Source organism: Equus przewalskii, chromosome 6 (assembly GCF_037783145.1).
Source record: "Equus przewalskii isolate Varuska chromosome 6, EquPr2, whole genome shotgun sequence".
Classification (NCBI taxonomy): Eukaryota; Metazoa; Chordata; class Mammalia; order Perissodactyla; family Equidae; genus Equus; species Equus przewalskii.
Window position 1 is genome coordinate 94621294 of NC_091836.1, and position 17464 is coordinate 94638757.

The 17464-nt window shown below is 36.2% G+C and overlaps 1 protein-coding gene across 3 annotated transcripts in view; it reads right to left on the bottom strand.

The window, feature by feature from the left end:
* Positions 1-17464, bottom strand: part of KIF18A (kinesin family member 18A) — a 92990-nt gene that overhangs the window by 49516 nt on the left and 26010 nt on the right. For all 3 annotated transcript variants that reach the window (XM_008522879.2, XM_070624589.1, XM_070624590.1), the window contains exons 10-12: positions 17007-17169; positions 6134-6298; positions 214-335 (exon numbers count right to left, since the gene is read on the bottom strand). In XM_008522879.2, the coding sequence (XP_008521101.2) occupies positions 214-335; positions 6134-6298; positions 17007-17169 (450 nt within the window). The remainder of the gene's footprint in view (positions 1-213; positions 336-6133; positions 6299-17006; positions 17170-17464) is intronic.

Consider the following 17464-nt stretch of genomic DNA (forward strand, 5'->3'; position numbering starts at 1 on the left):
ATTAAAAAATTAGTTGGAGAAGAAGAACCACATCTTTTATACTTTCTCAATGTTTTCTAACTGCATTTCAGATGCTGGCAGACACTTTAAAAATAACGTATCCTGTACCAGATAAAACTCAATTTTCGGGCAGTGGAAAACTGAATTTCTATGCTTCAGGATCCTTAGGTCTACAGTGTTAAAATTTGTAGAACGTGTAATCCATGTACTTACGCTTCATTCTGCCTGTGCTGCTGTTCTTGAAGACAAGCTAGTTCCATCATATGTTTAATTTGTGCTTTCAAATCTTTGTTCTGGAGGTGCAAATGGTGACTTTGAAGATCTTCATTGAGTTCCTGGGGAACACAATGCAAACTATACTTCAGATTCTTTTAAGAATGTTAAAATCAAATCAATTTTAATAAAACATTTTACATTGGTGCCAATAGGTTTAATGTTTTTACATGTGAATGATATGTTTAGGAATAATTTGAAAAATAACATTCTGGTATAGGTGGTTTATAACTTATAAGCAAGATAAGATTCAAGTTTCCTCAGAAGCTGAATGTCAGAAACTCAGACAAATTTTATTATGATGACAGTTTCTTGGTCTATCCAACTTGTTCCTAAGGCTGTGAAAACACATGAATATGGCCAGTTTTTGCTTAAATGTCACTTCTTCAGGGAGGCATTCCCTCAGCATTATATTTAAAGATGGATATTCTCTACCCCCAATCATTTCCATCCTAGCATTGATCAGAAACAACTTCATTTATTTACTCATTTATTTACAGTCTTTCTGTCTGTACTAGAAGGTTAGGTTCACCACCAGGACAGGTACCGTATCACGCCAGTTCAGTAGTATAGCCCAAGTGTTCAGTGTCTGGAGTTCCAAAGAAATAAAAATTTCTTGCCTTCATCTAATCTTGGTATAAGCTTTACCCTAGAGCAAAAGTGTAAAAAAGTCTTCTATGGCTCCCATTTCCCTAAGTCTCATATGCACAGGTCCAAGTGTTCTCTAATCTACCACCTAAAATTACTTATTTTTCCTTAAATGTCCTAACCTTAAGTATGGAAAACGTCTGCTAAGTGGTTACACTACACTATGAATGGTAGTAATCCAACAGCATTCTCAGAATCCTTAATTGGGAAAATTTAAGTCAGTACAACGAAAGGGAGTGAAATTTTTTTGAACATTGTGAGGGGCTAAGACAATCCCATAAGTAGGGAAGCTGTGCCTGGAAATGTCCTCCTGGGGACAATTCTCATAATCTACTTTTGCTTTTCCATATTCCTTCCAAACCTGCAGACCACTGATTCTCCAAAAGGTTAAGCTTGTCTCTTTTTCTTTTTTTTTAAAAAAATACTTCCTATGCCAATGGTAGGAATTATGAAAGGGAAACAATGTCATTCTATGTTCTGAGGTATTTTAACACTCGGGGTTATTGATTTACATGATTCATGATGCCATTTCAAGGAATCTAGCATGTATTCTAGAGAAAACTCTCTTTAGCAAGTCAGGATGGTATGGTTAGAGCAGTGGTCTGTGAGTCAGGTGATTTTAGAGATGGTCTCAGCCATGACACAAATGCCACTGCAAGCTAAAAATATGGTTTTTACGGAGATCAATTTACTTGACTAAAATTTAAGTGCTTGACTAGATGATCTCTTTAGTCTTTTCCAGTTAGGAAATCCAACAATCCTAACAGTATGAACATACTTGCCAAATAGTTCATCTTTCCTCTCTCAAAAAAAAATTCCTTCATTATATACTTCCTCTGATAACCCTGTTCTAATTCCTTTATTTTCTTAAATCACTCTTATTTTAAAAAGACAAACCTTAATTGTCTAATTATATTAGCCAGTAATGGACCTTGCCTAAGCTTGTTATATTTGGAAAACCAAGTTTACAATTTGAGTCTTCTCGTTTTGATACATTATTGACTAAATCTGATTAGAAGAGCATGGCCTATTCTGAGAACCATAAGTAGGTTAGCAATGGTTGAAGTGAAGAATAAATGAGAGGTGATACATAAAACTTGGGAAGTATTCAGGTGCCACGCTAGGCCTGGGAAATCATAATACAGAGTTTATATTAGGGAGAACGCACTAAAGAGTAATACGATCGGTTACCTTTCAGAAAGTTCATATTGGTTGCAGTGGAGAGAATGACTGTGGTGGAAGATGAATGGAAGAAAGATCAAATATAGCAGTCCAACAATGGGGGGATGGAAATCAGAATTAGGGTGATGGCAGTGAGAGAAAGAGAGAAGTGGGTAGATTTGAGATGTTACGAGGGAGATAATGCAGGAGGGTACAGAAAAAAGAGCACCAATTTGCAAATCACATTACTGGGTCTGTGCCAAGAGTTGTATGACTGTGGATAAGCCCTTTTACAAAGTTATGTGTCACTTTGCCAATGTAGGAAATAATGGCTTACAAATAAATAATTATTTCAGTCATGAAAATATGCACAGAAAAAAGAATGATGAATGAGATTAGGGTGGTGGGAATGGAAACACAGGTTTCATTTTAATTTTTCAAATTATTTACAATAAAATGCACTAAAAAACAATGACTTAAAAATCAATTCTAGGTTGACATTCAGGCGTGGAAAGCTGCTTATGAGAGTTACAGAAGACCAATTACTAGAAAAATTAGATTCGATCATGTTGAAAACATTTAAATTTACTAAAAATAACCCAAACAACATTAACTTTATAAAGCAAATTAGCAATAATAATAATGCTACTACTTAAAAGAATACCATAACATTTTTAAAATTGAGAATTTATGATAAATATGAGAAAGCAAAGGCAAACTAGTAAACTTCTACAATTGAGTTTTTTACCTCTTTAATACAAAATAAGTTCTTAAATATTTCTCTAGCTGAGGTTAGGCTATAAATTAGAATATTGACTACAAAGACAAACACACTAGATTATAATATAAGTATAATGTAAATTAAGTAAGGCTATTGAGAGGTGAAGGTACTCTAGAAATAACATTTTAAAACTACATATACATGTATTAAAATTTTTTTTAATGAATGTGCTAATGCCACTTGAACTGTAACCTAAAAATGGTTAAAATGGTAAATTTTATGTTATATCTTACCACACACAGAAAAATTTTTTAGACCCTTCAAGAGAAAGCTTTTGCTCACTAGATGGGCTAAATATTCTACTAGAACATCATGGCCATAAGTAACAGTAACAAAGAAAATGAAAGAATGTTTAGCAGTTATTTTAAAATAAGGTCAAAAATTTAACCAAAATACTTGTCATTTTATGTCATTTAGACAATGATCTGAGAACAAGACTACTTTAGACATACATGGTCTCTAGCAAGTAACAAGTGAAACAAACCCAAAACTGCTATAAATGTTGCACATCTGCCACCTTTTCAAGAGAATAAGCTCTTGTGCACTGAACGAGAAGCACCCATTTGGCCTGGGCTATCAGTGTTTTCTCTGAAAACTTGTCATCAGAACACGGCCGAGCGCCCTGACAGCTGCTCTGCTGGAGGTGCTGCATTCTGTGATGAGCCGCTGCAGCTGTAGACGCCCCAGATCTGGCATGGGATTTCCGAAGTTATCTTTCCTAAGTCCAGATAATCTCTATTCTAGCGTATTGATTAATCATCGTCTTTTGTTGCTTACTCCTTTTAAGTCATGTAAATATGTCCATTATACCATCTTAAGACGAATACAGCATTTTAAATAAAAGTGCTTTAGTTTTATTTTAGGTATTCTTAATGTTGTATCAACAGAAAAAAGACTTAAAAAAAGGAAAACTGTATGAATGTGACCTCCCCAATCTTTCACCTGGGAGAAGATCTATATAGTTCTTTGATCAGATTTTCAAAGGCATCTATAACCCAAAAAGGTCAGAATTACTACTCTGGAGGAAAAACGGAAAACGTATTTTGTAATGCAGCTAACTCTGTTGTGCTCTTTTTGCGTACAGCTTTCATTGGCTACTGATGTCTATGTTACCGTTGCTTAGAATATTAAAGTATTATTTATCAACTATCTATTATGGGTTAAGAGGTGCTAGGCCTTTGCATACAGCATTTAGGCTCATAATGCCTTAAGTATATTTTAAAGATGAGAAATTAAGACGATGACGTTAAAAACTTGTCCAGTCATACAATCGGCATTAGAGTTAGTATTCAACACAACTATCAAATTACAGAATTACCAACCACTCCAACTCCAAAGTTTATCCTCTTTCCAACACTGACACTCTCTCTGTAGGGAATAGTCTAAAGTGCTTATCAATTAAGTTATATTATTAAAGTACATTCTGTACTACATTCCTAATCTGCTGAACAAACTGGCTGGCATGCTTTTAGCAAGATACTTTGATGACTTCTAGAGTTCCTGAGGTGTAGGTTAAGTTGTTGCCTGGTGCTCAATGAATCTCCACACTAAAGAACTACTCAGGCTCCATTTGTCTTTGGCTTTTTTCTTAAGAAGCAGAGTGTCTGCTGCTTGGTGCCTGCTGCTCCTTTTACTACCTTGAACTGTCATCACTGACTACTCCTGCTAGTCTCCTCTCTCTCTCCAGTCTGAGGTTTAATGCTAAAAAGATGGTCATTCATAGCTATTGCTAGCCAGAGAATCCATTTCCCTAGTCATGAATCATTGGTTAATATCTTTGAATTACAAAAATTGCTATCTTTGAATATTAATGATCACTAGCTGCATTCATTTGTTACTGATATTTTGTACTTTATTTCATGAGTATTTATTTTCAGTCCAGTGCTTTTCTAGAAATTTGAAGATTCCAGAGGACTAGATACCAATTAGGGGATACCTAGTATAGAATTTCAGAAGAATATCCTCAAAATAAAGACTTTAGATGCTCCTCCTTTTAAAAAGAGTATAAAGAAGTCGTTCTTTTAAAGTATTAGGTATTGGATCAAAATTACTTTGTGGCAGTTGTCTGCTAGCTACTTATTCCATATTCATTTCCCCCTTCTTTCTTATTAAGAGAACTTTAATTTTGTTCAGGGTGATAAGGCGTCCAGAAAAATCACTCAGCTTTCCAGATTCCCCTGCATCTAGGGATAGCCACATGACAATTCTAGCAAAAGATATGTCTGTTAGGAATTTCTGGAAGTCTTTGATCTCCCACTACAGATAGCCCTCCCCACTTTCTTTCTTTCCTCTTCTTCTAGCCTAAGTGTAAACTTGAGACTAAAGATGGAATAGTGACATCACAACTACGAAATGACAAGTATAATGAAGACATTGATGACATTTTTAGGAATAAATTGAATATTTCCAAAACTTATTATTGTTAAGGGAGCAAAATATAGCCCTAACTGGTTAAGGCACTAAGTCAGATTTCCATAACCTTGTAGCTGAACACAATTCTGATCTGATTCAGCCTTTAACCATCATTACCAATCACTACTCTTTATAAATATAACTTTTTGCCATTCTAGGTGGAATATTTTCAGTTCAGTACATACACACACAAATACAACTTTCTTTAGCCATAACATAAGTAATGATGATCACACTTAAGATCAGTTTTGAACAAAATATCAAGTATTAAAACAAATTACTGGGGCCGGCCCAGTGGTGCGGCAGTTAAGTTTGCACGTTCCATTTCGGTGGCCCAGGGTTTGCCAGTTCGGATCCCGGGTGTGGACATGGCACCGCTTGACAAGCCATGCTGTGGTAGGAGTCTCACATATAAAGTAGAGGAAGATGGGCACGGATGTTAGCTCAGGGCCAGTCTTCCTCAGCAAAAAGAAGAGGACTGGCAGCAGATGTTAGCTCAGGGTAATCTTCCTCCAAAAAAACCCCAAATTATCTATATGATGAAATCTCAAATACAGGTTGAAATAGAATCACTTTTATTCTAACTTAGGAGCTACCTCATAAAAGGATGCAATTGCTTAAGAACAGCAACATTTAAAAGTACCTTTACTCTTCTGAAAGTAGAAAAAAGTCAAATGTAGTAGGTAATTAGTGAGCCAGAAGGTATAATCAGTTAAAAACCATAAAATGAGTCAATTGAATCTTGGTGAAATGAAGCAATAGCTGTCTTATGAAAGATATTTACTCAACAATAAAGACAATGGATTTAAAGAGCTCAGTTCTTACAAAATAAATCTGAATATACAAACATATCTGTACCTTTGGAATGTGACCATTTTGACCTAAGAGACCCATTTCAGTTTCAACATAATTGAGCCAATTAGTATTCTCATCAAGTCGCTTCAATTCCTCCTGCCTTTTCTTCTCTAGGTAGCAGCGACGAGTTTTCAACATTGCGAGTCTATGATCTCGTTTGCAAGTGGCCTGAAAAACAATGCATTTAATAGTCAACTTAATTTTTAAGATATTTGATGTATGCGATATTACTAATGTAGTATATTTTCTTAGAAGTGTGATATTGTATAAATTAGGCTATAGTCTTGTATTTAAAGCTACTTCCCCTTTGAAATCTCACAATACTAATGCTTGCAGGAAAATTGGAAATTGAGTTGTGAGTTATTTCTATAAAATTACATGTTGAGAGTTATGGTTCTAAGAAATATAATGGCCAGATTGAAGACTTTAACTTTTGTGTGTGTGCGCTAAAACATATTCTTTTAAATGATGCATTTGAAAAATTCATACAAAGTCTGATAGATAAGTCCCATGATTTCCTCACTCAAAATCAAAGCAGATACATTTCCTCCTCTTATCTTTTTTCCAATTTGAAAGATTTGAAGAATGTAGCGTTCTATTAGTCTGGTTTTGTCTACAAGGCCTTTAGATTGTGTGGTACAAATGATAAAAAACAGAGGTTATATCAGAGTGCTTATAAATTTCTGATCTTGCCTGCTGGCTGGTTTAGGAACCATAACAGATACTCTGTATTTTTGGTGTTTACCTAAGTATGAGTTGAGATTAGAACTGGCCTTTTGGGTTTTTACCCCAAGGGTCTTGCACACTACCATGGAACTGTGGGCCAGAATAGCTTGACTGCTCTGTGTTATTTGCCAAGAGACAATGAACCCCGTAATCATCAGACATGAGGGCCGGACCTGCGACAACAGATCCCACAGATTAGAACAAGCACCTGCAGCTGGTTTTGGAGGCAGGGAATTAAAGGAATGAAAAAAGGAACAGGGATTACATCTGAACTTGGTCAAAGACCGTATTCTCTTTTGGAGAAAAGTTCTTCCTTATTATCTTTTTTATAAAAGATGTATTAACATTTCAGGGAAAAGCCAGGCATTAAAGATATTTGCAAAAATGTGAAACAATGTCACTCTTCTCACTACCTCTTTATGTTTTAGAAAACATAATTAGTTACTTTTCATTAAAGTGTTACTTATGTTATCATGCAATGGGTTAACTAATTATTTTATTTTTTTTTCGTAGATTGGCACCTGAGCTAACAACTGTGGCCAAAGTTTGCTGTTTTTTTTTCCTGCTTTATCTCCCCACATCCCCCTGGTACATAGCTGTATATAATAGTTGCACGTCCTTCTAGTTGTGGCATATGGGACGCCGCCTCAACGTGGCCTGATGAGCGGTGCCATGTCCGCGCCCAGGATCCGAACCCTGGGCCGCCGCAGCAGAGCGCACGAACTTAACCACTTGGCCATTTTAAAATAAATAAATACACAAATGTATTTTTGTAAAGCTTAGTTTAAATCTCCAATATGGGAACACTGGTAGATGGAATCCACATAAACTAAAGCTCTTTGAGGTCCTAAATATTTTTTACAGCAGAAAGGGGTCCTGAAACCTGAAAAGTTTAGAGCCACTGCTCTAATGGAAGGAGGACATGTGGCTTCTTGACTTTCTTCTGCTATTCAGCAGGCAGGAAAACCTAGGCAAGCCAATCTCAGTGGGTCTTCAGTCACCTCATCTGAAAAATGGACATAAAAATATTGTACCTGCCTGAAGGATGGCAGCTAAATTAAATATTCTTTAGTTTGCTTTAACATTTATAAACGTTGTAGGTACTCTTTGAAACCAGGGCAGGAAATGATCTGTGGGACTGATGACAGCCAATGTTTAATACCAAAAAGATACTAATTGAAAATCACAAAAAGTATGCTTTTGAGTTTTTATTTCTAATGTCCATCAAATGTACCCTCTACGATGCTTCTCTAAGGGAACATTTTCCATCAAGGAAGCCTTGTTGAATCACTGTTCTGAAATAAATAGCACGTAAGTGTTTGGGAATAAATTCTAAAATATGCATGTTAAATGCTGACATTAAAGTAAAATGTTTCCCATTAAGGTTTCAAAAGAGCTTTATACATTTCATTAACAAAATCCCCAGAATACCGAGAATACCTCAGAATACAAAAGGTGTTGAGTGAGAACAAACACATAATTATAAAACATAGGTGTTACTATTGCTTTGTGCAAAAGGATTGCTAAGACAGTAAACTCATTATTCCACTAAAAATAATTTGCAGATTATCTTTATATGGTGATAAAATTACTCAGAAACTTTAGTTTAAGATTAATCTCAGAGCCCCTACTCTAGAACAATTTATAGTTGAATCAATGTTATGAATTTTTTTTTAGTGCTCTCGATAATAAACATCTTTTGGAGAGGATCCAAGACAGATACAAAATTCTTTGCCTTAGCAAGCAGTTTAGTAAGATTATAGCTTGACACTGATGTGTAAAAAAAAGAAAAAGAAAGAAAGTCTCAGCCTGTAGATGTCTTCCCATGTTTTGCAATAGTTTCACTACAACCAATAAACTTAAGAGGTTTTATTTCCATTGCTTACCTAGTCTTATAAGAATAGCTATAAGGATTGGAACATCTGGATTGAAATGACCAAAAGTAAGAAATCATAAAAGGCAAGTGGGTTGAAAAAAGGCTACTAAGCAGAAGAACAAAGATAAAAACAGAAAAAAATTAAAGGAACCAGCCATACCCATTCCCCTACTCTCTGTCTTCCTTCTAAGTACTCATACTCGAAATTCAACAGGGGAAGTAAAAGAGAGTAAGGAAACCATTATTTAGATTAGTTTGGGATTAAACAGGCCAAGCTTATTAACAGTACTAAATAATATTCAAATGTTTAAAAAAATAACACTGATTCTAAGCTCTGATAATGCACTACTCTTTTGCTTCAAAGACTCTCTTTTGACTACAAAGATAGATTGTAAAATTCCTGGAAACTAGTTTCCACAATCTGGCCAATTATTTTATCTTTCCAATTGACTGTCAATAATTCCCAGTATGGTAAATATGTCTTACATCATGTGTCATCTCTAATCCATTCGCAGTGGTTAGCTCTGGCAACATCAGATTCAGAGATAAAGAGTCTGGCAATCAACCAGTGATATCTGCTATGGGTAAGGGAGCGCAAATTGGCAGGAAGTGTTGAGTGTACTTATGTACTTCCATACAAACTGTCCTACAAATATGCTCTACATACTCTGGTCATACTCATATCCTATCTAGAACATATCATTCCTATTTGTTTTTCTAACATTGATAGTCTCATGCAAGGCCCAGCATAAATCTCTCTCCACCAGGAAGCCTTTATTAACCGTCACAATTGGAAACCACTGTTTTCTCCTTTGAATAGCTATAGCATTTACAGTACTTACAGTATAGCAGAATGCTTAAGAGTGCTGACTCTCCAGCCAGACAACCAGGGTCTAATATTGGTTCAATCACATTACTTAGGTATATCACTTCAAACAACTTACTCAAGTTCTTAGTACCTCTGTTGCTTGCGAATGTTGATAATATAGCATCTACCACACACGCTCATTATAAATACTAAATCAATTAAACCACGCAAAGGACTTTGAAAATTGGCACATAGTACTCAGTAATATTACCTGTTGTTATTATTGTACTAACTACTTACATGACAATCAGACACTGCCTTGTCATTTTTATACTATTTTATTGCTCCAACTAGTTTATAAATAATTGAAGGGCACAGAAAGTCTCATCCATTTCTTTACCTCTACTGTACCTAGCACAATGCTTTGCATATAAAGCAAAGGTGTTCACTAAAAGCTGCTGTTAAAAGTTAAGATACTAAGTCAATATCAGCTTCCCATGACTGAATTTCTTGCCTTTTTTCAAGAAATAAATCAGATAATTGACATTTATTTAATGGATACCTACACAAAATTGAAAAGAATTACTATCCCCCCTAAAAATTACTTCCTAATACAATAAGCACAAACAAATGAGATTAAAAAAATATGCAATTCTTAGAATGTATAATATAGCACTATTTTAGAATTCCATTTAGCTAACATATGAAAGGAGTTCACAAATTGATATACAATCCTATCAGATATTCTGTTATTTGGAAGTCATTATGGTTATCAAAAGTACTGGCAACAATTTTGCGGTTCAAAAAGTTAAAGTACAAATATAGCAACAAATCTCAAACAAAGACGTAAATCCAGTTTTTCTTATGCCTTAAAAGGATGGGAGAAACATTTTAAATGCATCTTGAAAAACAAACTTAAAAAGAAATTTTCAGTCCTCAATACATTATTATTAAGTCCAGGCACTATGCTGTACAGCAGTAGATCTGTAGGGCTTATTTGTCTTGCATAATGGAAACTTTGTACCTTTGACTAATATTTTCTGGTTTTAGCTTCCCCACAGCCCCTGGAAATCACCATTCTACTCTCTACTTCTGAGTTCGACTACTTTAGATTTTTCATATAAACGGCATCATGGAGAACTTGTCTGTGTCTGGGTTATTTCTCTTAGCATAATGTCCTCTGGGTTCATTTACGTTGTTGCAAATAGCAATATTTTCTTCTTTTTTTTTTTTAAAGCTGATTGGTATCCTACTGTTGCATACCTAAAAATTGCTAAGAGAGTAGATCTTATGTTGAGTTATTATTAAAATACTATTACTAATAATAAAGAGGGTGGAAGGAAACTTTAGGAGGTGATGTATAGCCTTATGGCAAAGACTGTGATCATGGTTTCACTAGTGTATATATATCTCCAAAACCATCAAGTTGTATACATTAAATATTTACAGTTTACTTTTGTATGTCAATCATATCTCAATAAAGTGGTTTAAAAAATGCATTTTCAATGAGATAAAGCACAACAAATGTATACTCAAAATAAATTATTAATTTTGATAACATAATTTAACAACTGCTGATCAACAGTATCAATGATACATTAATGAAGACTTTATGATTAATTTCTTAACGTATCACATCTTTCCCATTTCACAGACTGAGAAAAAACTGGAATGCTAGTTTTTTAAAGCATTATTTAAACTTGATATCTTTCAGACATTAAAAAATGTAAAACTTTTTCATATCATCATTACTTCCGGGAAGCTAGGAAAAGGAGAAGATAAGTTTGGAGGGAGTGGTCTAAGACGACTGGGAAGTTACTTACAAGAGGAAGTTTTTAATAAGTGATACATGACTGTATCTCCTATATTACCTATTTAGTTAAATTATATAAAACATAAAAATAAAAAACTTATCATCAATGAATGGGAATAATTATCCAGTATTTTCAAAATGTTTATTTTTCTTATCTTTTGTGATCTAGAGTTGCACATACACAGGTATACGTTTTTCATCCTGGTTAGAACTCATGCTTCTTTAATTGACACGTTATTAAGCCAAAAATATTCTAAGCCTTAAATTTTGCATATTATCTTTCCCCCTTCGCACTAATATATCTCCTTCAGAGTATCTCTTAGATGAATGCATGACTTTTTAGTCTATCCTTCATGTAACAACTTCTTGTTCACATTTGCTATCTTCTTTTCCCATATTTTGTGTGACTTCCTCAGATCTCTCAGTTCTTAATTCACTCTTCAGCTATATCTAACATGCAAAAAAGCACAGGGAGGTGATTCTGGGAAGATGGAGGCATAGGAGGACTCTGAACTCACCTCCTCCTGCAGACACAACAAACCTACAAGGACCTGTGGAACAATTTCCTCTGAGAGAGATCTGGAAACTGGGTAAAAAGAACCTCCACAACAAGGGACAGCACTGACAGGGGTGAAGGAGGCAGAAATACACCTCTGCTGAGGAAAACACCACATCCTAGCTGGGGTGTTTCACAGCCAGGGCAATCTTAAAGGAATGAAGCTTTTCCCCGAGGAGTAGGTGGAATCTGAGCAGGGGATGTATGCCACAACAAGCATTCCAGCCTTTAGATTCAGCACAATCAAGACAAGATCCCATAATACCTGGCTTGGCTGGCTTTGAAAATCAACCAGGAATATGCCCAGAAAAACTATCAAGCTTCAGAGAAAGAAAAGCCTATTACCCCTGCACAGATTCATTCCTTCTGGAAACCAACATAAAAACACACCAGAAACAAAGGTGCATGGTCCATTGGTAAAACAGACTCACTTGCTAAGCTCTGAGCACATCTCAGAGAGCAGTAGGTGGCTGAGCCCACCCCTGCAAAGACTGAGACACAAGCAGGAGCCATTACCATGACCTAGCTCAGCCACACTGACAGGGCTGCTGACAGAGCCATTTGAGACCTTCCTCTGGCCTGTCACATAGGGGTCTGCCCTGCCCACTAAAGCACCAATTCAGTCCAGCTCAGCCAGGGCAGGCAGCCTGCTAGAGGGACTGGCCCTGCCCACCAGCAAGCCCGTGGCAAACTTGTGGGCCACCACAGGCAGGGTTGTGGGATCTCTGCAGTGTGGGTTGAGTGGCTCTACCCATCTGCATTCTAGAGGGTCAACGACAGCTGCACATTGCAGAGAGCCTCGCCGGAGACCTATGGCAACTGTGGGCCTTTAAGCATAGCAACCAGATACACTGGTGGCCTGACTCACTTAACAGCAAAACAGCAGTAGTTGTGAACTATTAGACTTCACAGCTAGCCATCCTGGGGCTTGCCCCACCCAATAAAGCAATCGTAGCAGCCACCACAACTGAGCCTTACAACCGGCCAGCCTGGGGGGCCAGTCTAGTCTAACCTGTCTGTGCACCAACAGCAAGAGCAACCTTGCCACAACAGAAGGGCACATGTAGCCCATACAGGGGACATTCCTGGAACATCTGGCATTGGTGACAAGACAGAAGCACATTTCTGGGCCCCATAAGGCATCACTTATATAAGGCCACATTTCCAAGATCGGAGACTAGATGATCTACCTAATACATAGATATAAGCACAGAGAAGTAGGCAAAATGAGGAGACAAAGGAATTATATTCCAAATAAGGGAATGGGACAAATCCTCAGAAAAAAACTAAATGAAACAGAGATAAACAATCTACCTGATAAAGAGCACAAACTAATAGTCATAAGGGTGCTCACTGATCTCGGAAGAAGAACAAATGAACAGTGAGAACTTGAACGAAGAATTGGAAAATAAAAAAAAGAACCAATCAGAAATGAAGAACACAATAATGGAAATGAAAAATTCGCTAGAGAGAATCAATAGCATTGTAGATGACAGAGAACAGATGAGTGATCTGGATGAAAGAGTAGAGGAAATCACCCAAGCTGAACAGAAAAAAGAATTAAAGAGAACAAGGACAGTTTAAGGGACTTCTGGGACAACATCAAGCAGACTAACATCTGTATTATAGGTGTCCCAGAAGGAGAAGAGAGAGACAAAGGGGCAGAGAACCTATTTGAAGAAATAATAACTGAAAACTTCCCTAACCTGAGGAGGGAAACACACATCTAGGAAGCACAGAGAGCACCAAACAAGATAAATCCAAAGACACATTATAAGTAAAATGTCAAGAATTGAAGATAAAGAGAGAATCCTAAATTGCAGGCAAAAGGCAACAAGTTACATACAAAGGAAATCCCATAACACTATCAATTGACCTCTCAGCAGAAACCTGACAGGCTAGAAGGGAATGGCACGATATATTCACTGTGCTAAAAGGAAAAAACCTACAGCCAAGAATACTCTCCTCAGAATTTTTATCATTTAGAATGGAAGGAGAGAGAAAGAGTTTTCCAGACAAGCAAAAACTACAGAAGTTTATTACCACTAAACCAGCCTTATGAGAAATGTTAAAGGGACTTATTTAACTGGAAAAGAAAAGACCACAAACAGGAATAAGAAAATAATCAAAGAAGAAAATCATCCCTGGTAAAGGCAAATATACAGTAAAGGTAGTGGATCAACCATCTATAAAGATAGTATGAAGCATCATGGATCAAGAAGAAACAGAAAATCTGAATAGACCAATGACTAGTAAGGAGATCAAAATGGTAATCAAAAAACCTCCCAAAAAACAAAACTCCAGGACCAAACGGCTCCCCCATTAAATTCTACCAAACATTCGAAGAAAACTTAACATCTTTCCTTCTCAAACTCTTACAAAAACATGAAGAGGAGGGGAGGCTTCCTGACATTCTTGGGGTCAACATTACCCCGATACCAAAACCAGACAAGGACAACACAAAAAAAGAAAATTACAGGCCAACATCACTGATGAACATTGATGCAAAAATCCTCAACAAAATACTAGCAAATCCTTCAAAAATAGCAAAAGAGCAAGTAAAAAAATAGTAAATTGAATATAACAATACATTAAAAAGATCATACACTATGATCAAGTGGGATTTATTCCAGGATATAGGGATGGTTCAACACCCACAAATTAACATGTAATACCAAATTAACAAAATGAAGAATATAAGTCACATGATCATCTCAATAGATGGAGAGAAAGCATTTGGTAAGATACAGCATCCACTTATGACAAAAAATCTGAATAAAATGGGTACAGAGGGAAAGTACCTCAACATCATAAAGCCCATATATGACAAATCCACAGCGACCATCATACTTAAAGGTGAGAAACCGAAAGCTATCCCTCTAAGAACAGGAACCAGACAAAGATGCCCACTGTCACCACTCTTATTTAACATAGTACTAGAAGTCCTACTCAGAACAATCAGGCAAGAAAAAGAAATAAAGGGAATCTCCCTTGTAAGGAAGGAGCAAAACTGTCATTATTTGCAGGTGACATGATTTTATATAAGAAAACTCTAAAGAATCCACCAAAAAACTATTAGAAATGATAAGTGAATACAGTAAAGTTGCAGGGTACAAAATCAACAAACCAAAATCAGTTGCGTTTCTGTACACTAACAATGAAATACCAGAAAGAGAAATTAAGAATACAATAACCTGTACAATTGGAACTAAAAGAATACCTAGGAATAAATTTAACAAAAGACGTGAAAGCCCTATACACTGCAAACAATAAAATATTGTTGAAAGAAATCGAAGAAGACTCAAACAAGTGGAAAGATATTCCATGCTCATGGACTGGAAGAATTAACATAGTTAAAATGTCCATTCTCCCTAAAGCAATCTCCAAATTCAATGCAATCCCTATCAAAGTCTCAACAACATTTTTCATGGAAATAAAACAAAGAATCCTAAAATTTATACGGAACAACAAAAGACCCCAAATAGCCAAAGCAATCTTGAGAAAAACAAACAAAGCTGGAGGCATCACACTCCCTGACTTCAAAATATACTACAAAGCTATAGTAACCAAAACAGCATGGTGCTGGCACAGAAACAGACACACAGATCAATGGACCTGAATCAAGAGCCCAGAAATAAAGCCACCCATATATGGATAGCTAAGTTTTGATAAAGGAGCCAAGAACACACAATGGAGAAAAGAAAGTCTCTTTGATAAATGGTTTTGGGAGAGCTGGCCAGCCATGTGCAAAAGAATTAAAAGTAGACCACTCTCTTATATCATACACAAAAATTAACTCAAAATGGATTGAAGACTTGAGTATAAGACCCGAAGCCATAAAACTCCTAGAAGAAAACATAGGCAGTATGCTCTTCGACATTAGTCTTAACAGTATTTTTTCTTCTGTTTTTGCTGAGGAAGATGTGCCTGAGCTAACATCCGCTGCCTATCTTCCTCTTTTGTATGTGAGCTGCCACCACAGCATGGCCGCTAATAGATGACTGGTGTAGGTCTATACCCAGGAACTGAACCCAGGCTGCCAAAGTGGAGCATGCTGAGCTTAACCACTAGGCCACCTTGGCTGGCCCCTAGCAGTATCACTTTGAAAGCCATTATCTCTCCAGGCAAGGGAAACAAAAGAGAAAATAAACACATGGCACTACATCAGACTAAAAAGCTTCTGCACAGCAAAGGAAACCATCAACAAAATGAAAAGACAACCTAACAATCGGGAGAAGGTATTTGCAAATCATATATCTGATAAGGGGTTAATATCCAAAATACATAAAGAACTCATACAAGTCAACAACAAAAAAACAAACAACCCAATCGAAAATTGGGCAAAGGGTCTGAACAGATATTTTTCCAAGGAAGACATACAGATAGTCAACAGGCACATGAAAAGATGTTCAACATCACTAATTATTAGGGAAACGAAAATCAAAACTACGAGATATCACCTCATGCTTGTCACAATGGTTGTAATTAACAAGACAAGAAATAGCAAGTGTTGGAGAGGATGCGGAGAAAATGGAAGTCTCATACACTGCTGGTGTACATCAAAGGCAGGCTAGTGTGAGTGGTCTGTGTGTGTGGAGGGGGAAGGGCAGGGCACTACTGCATTAAATAATAAGATTGACTAAAAGTTGCTCTGCTTTGTTTTAGCACCATGCAATGGAAATTCTGGTAATGTCAGTGATAAAATATTCTCCCCTGGAAAAAAAAAAAAATCTATTGGTCTAAGATGTGTGTGCATCTGGGGTGGACTGCTCCCACTGCCCCACCTTTGGTACCCAACATTTGCTGAATGTGTTAACTTCATGTTAAGCATTTCATCAACCCTCAGAAAAGCAACAGAATCTTGCAACTTAGATTTTGTTTCTTTGGTTTTCTTTTCGTTTCTGAAACCTAGGAATTTAATTTTCTTTCGTGAAGACTTATGTATGCATTTAAAACAATGTTTGCTACATTTCCTCCAGCATTTCCAGGTGTTTGTAGAGAACAGGTGATTTAGTAACAATGCCTATCCAATTTCTAGAATTAGAAGTCCCCATGTTTTTACATTCTCTAAAATTTAATTATAAAGTTGTTAAATACCTTTTCTACTTTGTCTTCAGAACACATCATTTCTATTTGCTTATGGTACTGTTGTTGATAGAATGACTTAAGTTCATTTTCCTTGAGTAACATTTCCAACTTCAGATATTCTTGTCTGATTTCTTCTCGATTCTGGAACAAGCAGTTCAGAATTTCTTGAAATCTACCAAAAATAAAACACATTATAGAATCTCACTAATTTTTTGATAGACGATACAAAGTTTACTTAAAGAAACGCATGAACAAAAGGATATATACCATTTATAGCATTAGACTCAAGGATAAACAGCAAATAGGTTAGAGTGACTGTTTTTCCTATTAAATTACAAAAATGTTTGGAAAGGGTTGTTAACTTTACTTTCACTACACTGGGTTCCCCTTCTCTTTCTCTCTCCTCCAAGAAAGATCATGTTGTTAAGAGATACAGGTATTATAAGGCCTCTGGTATTAGTCACAGA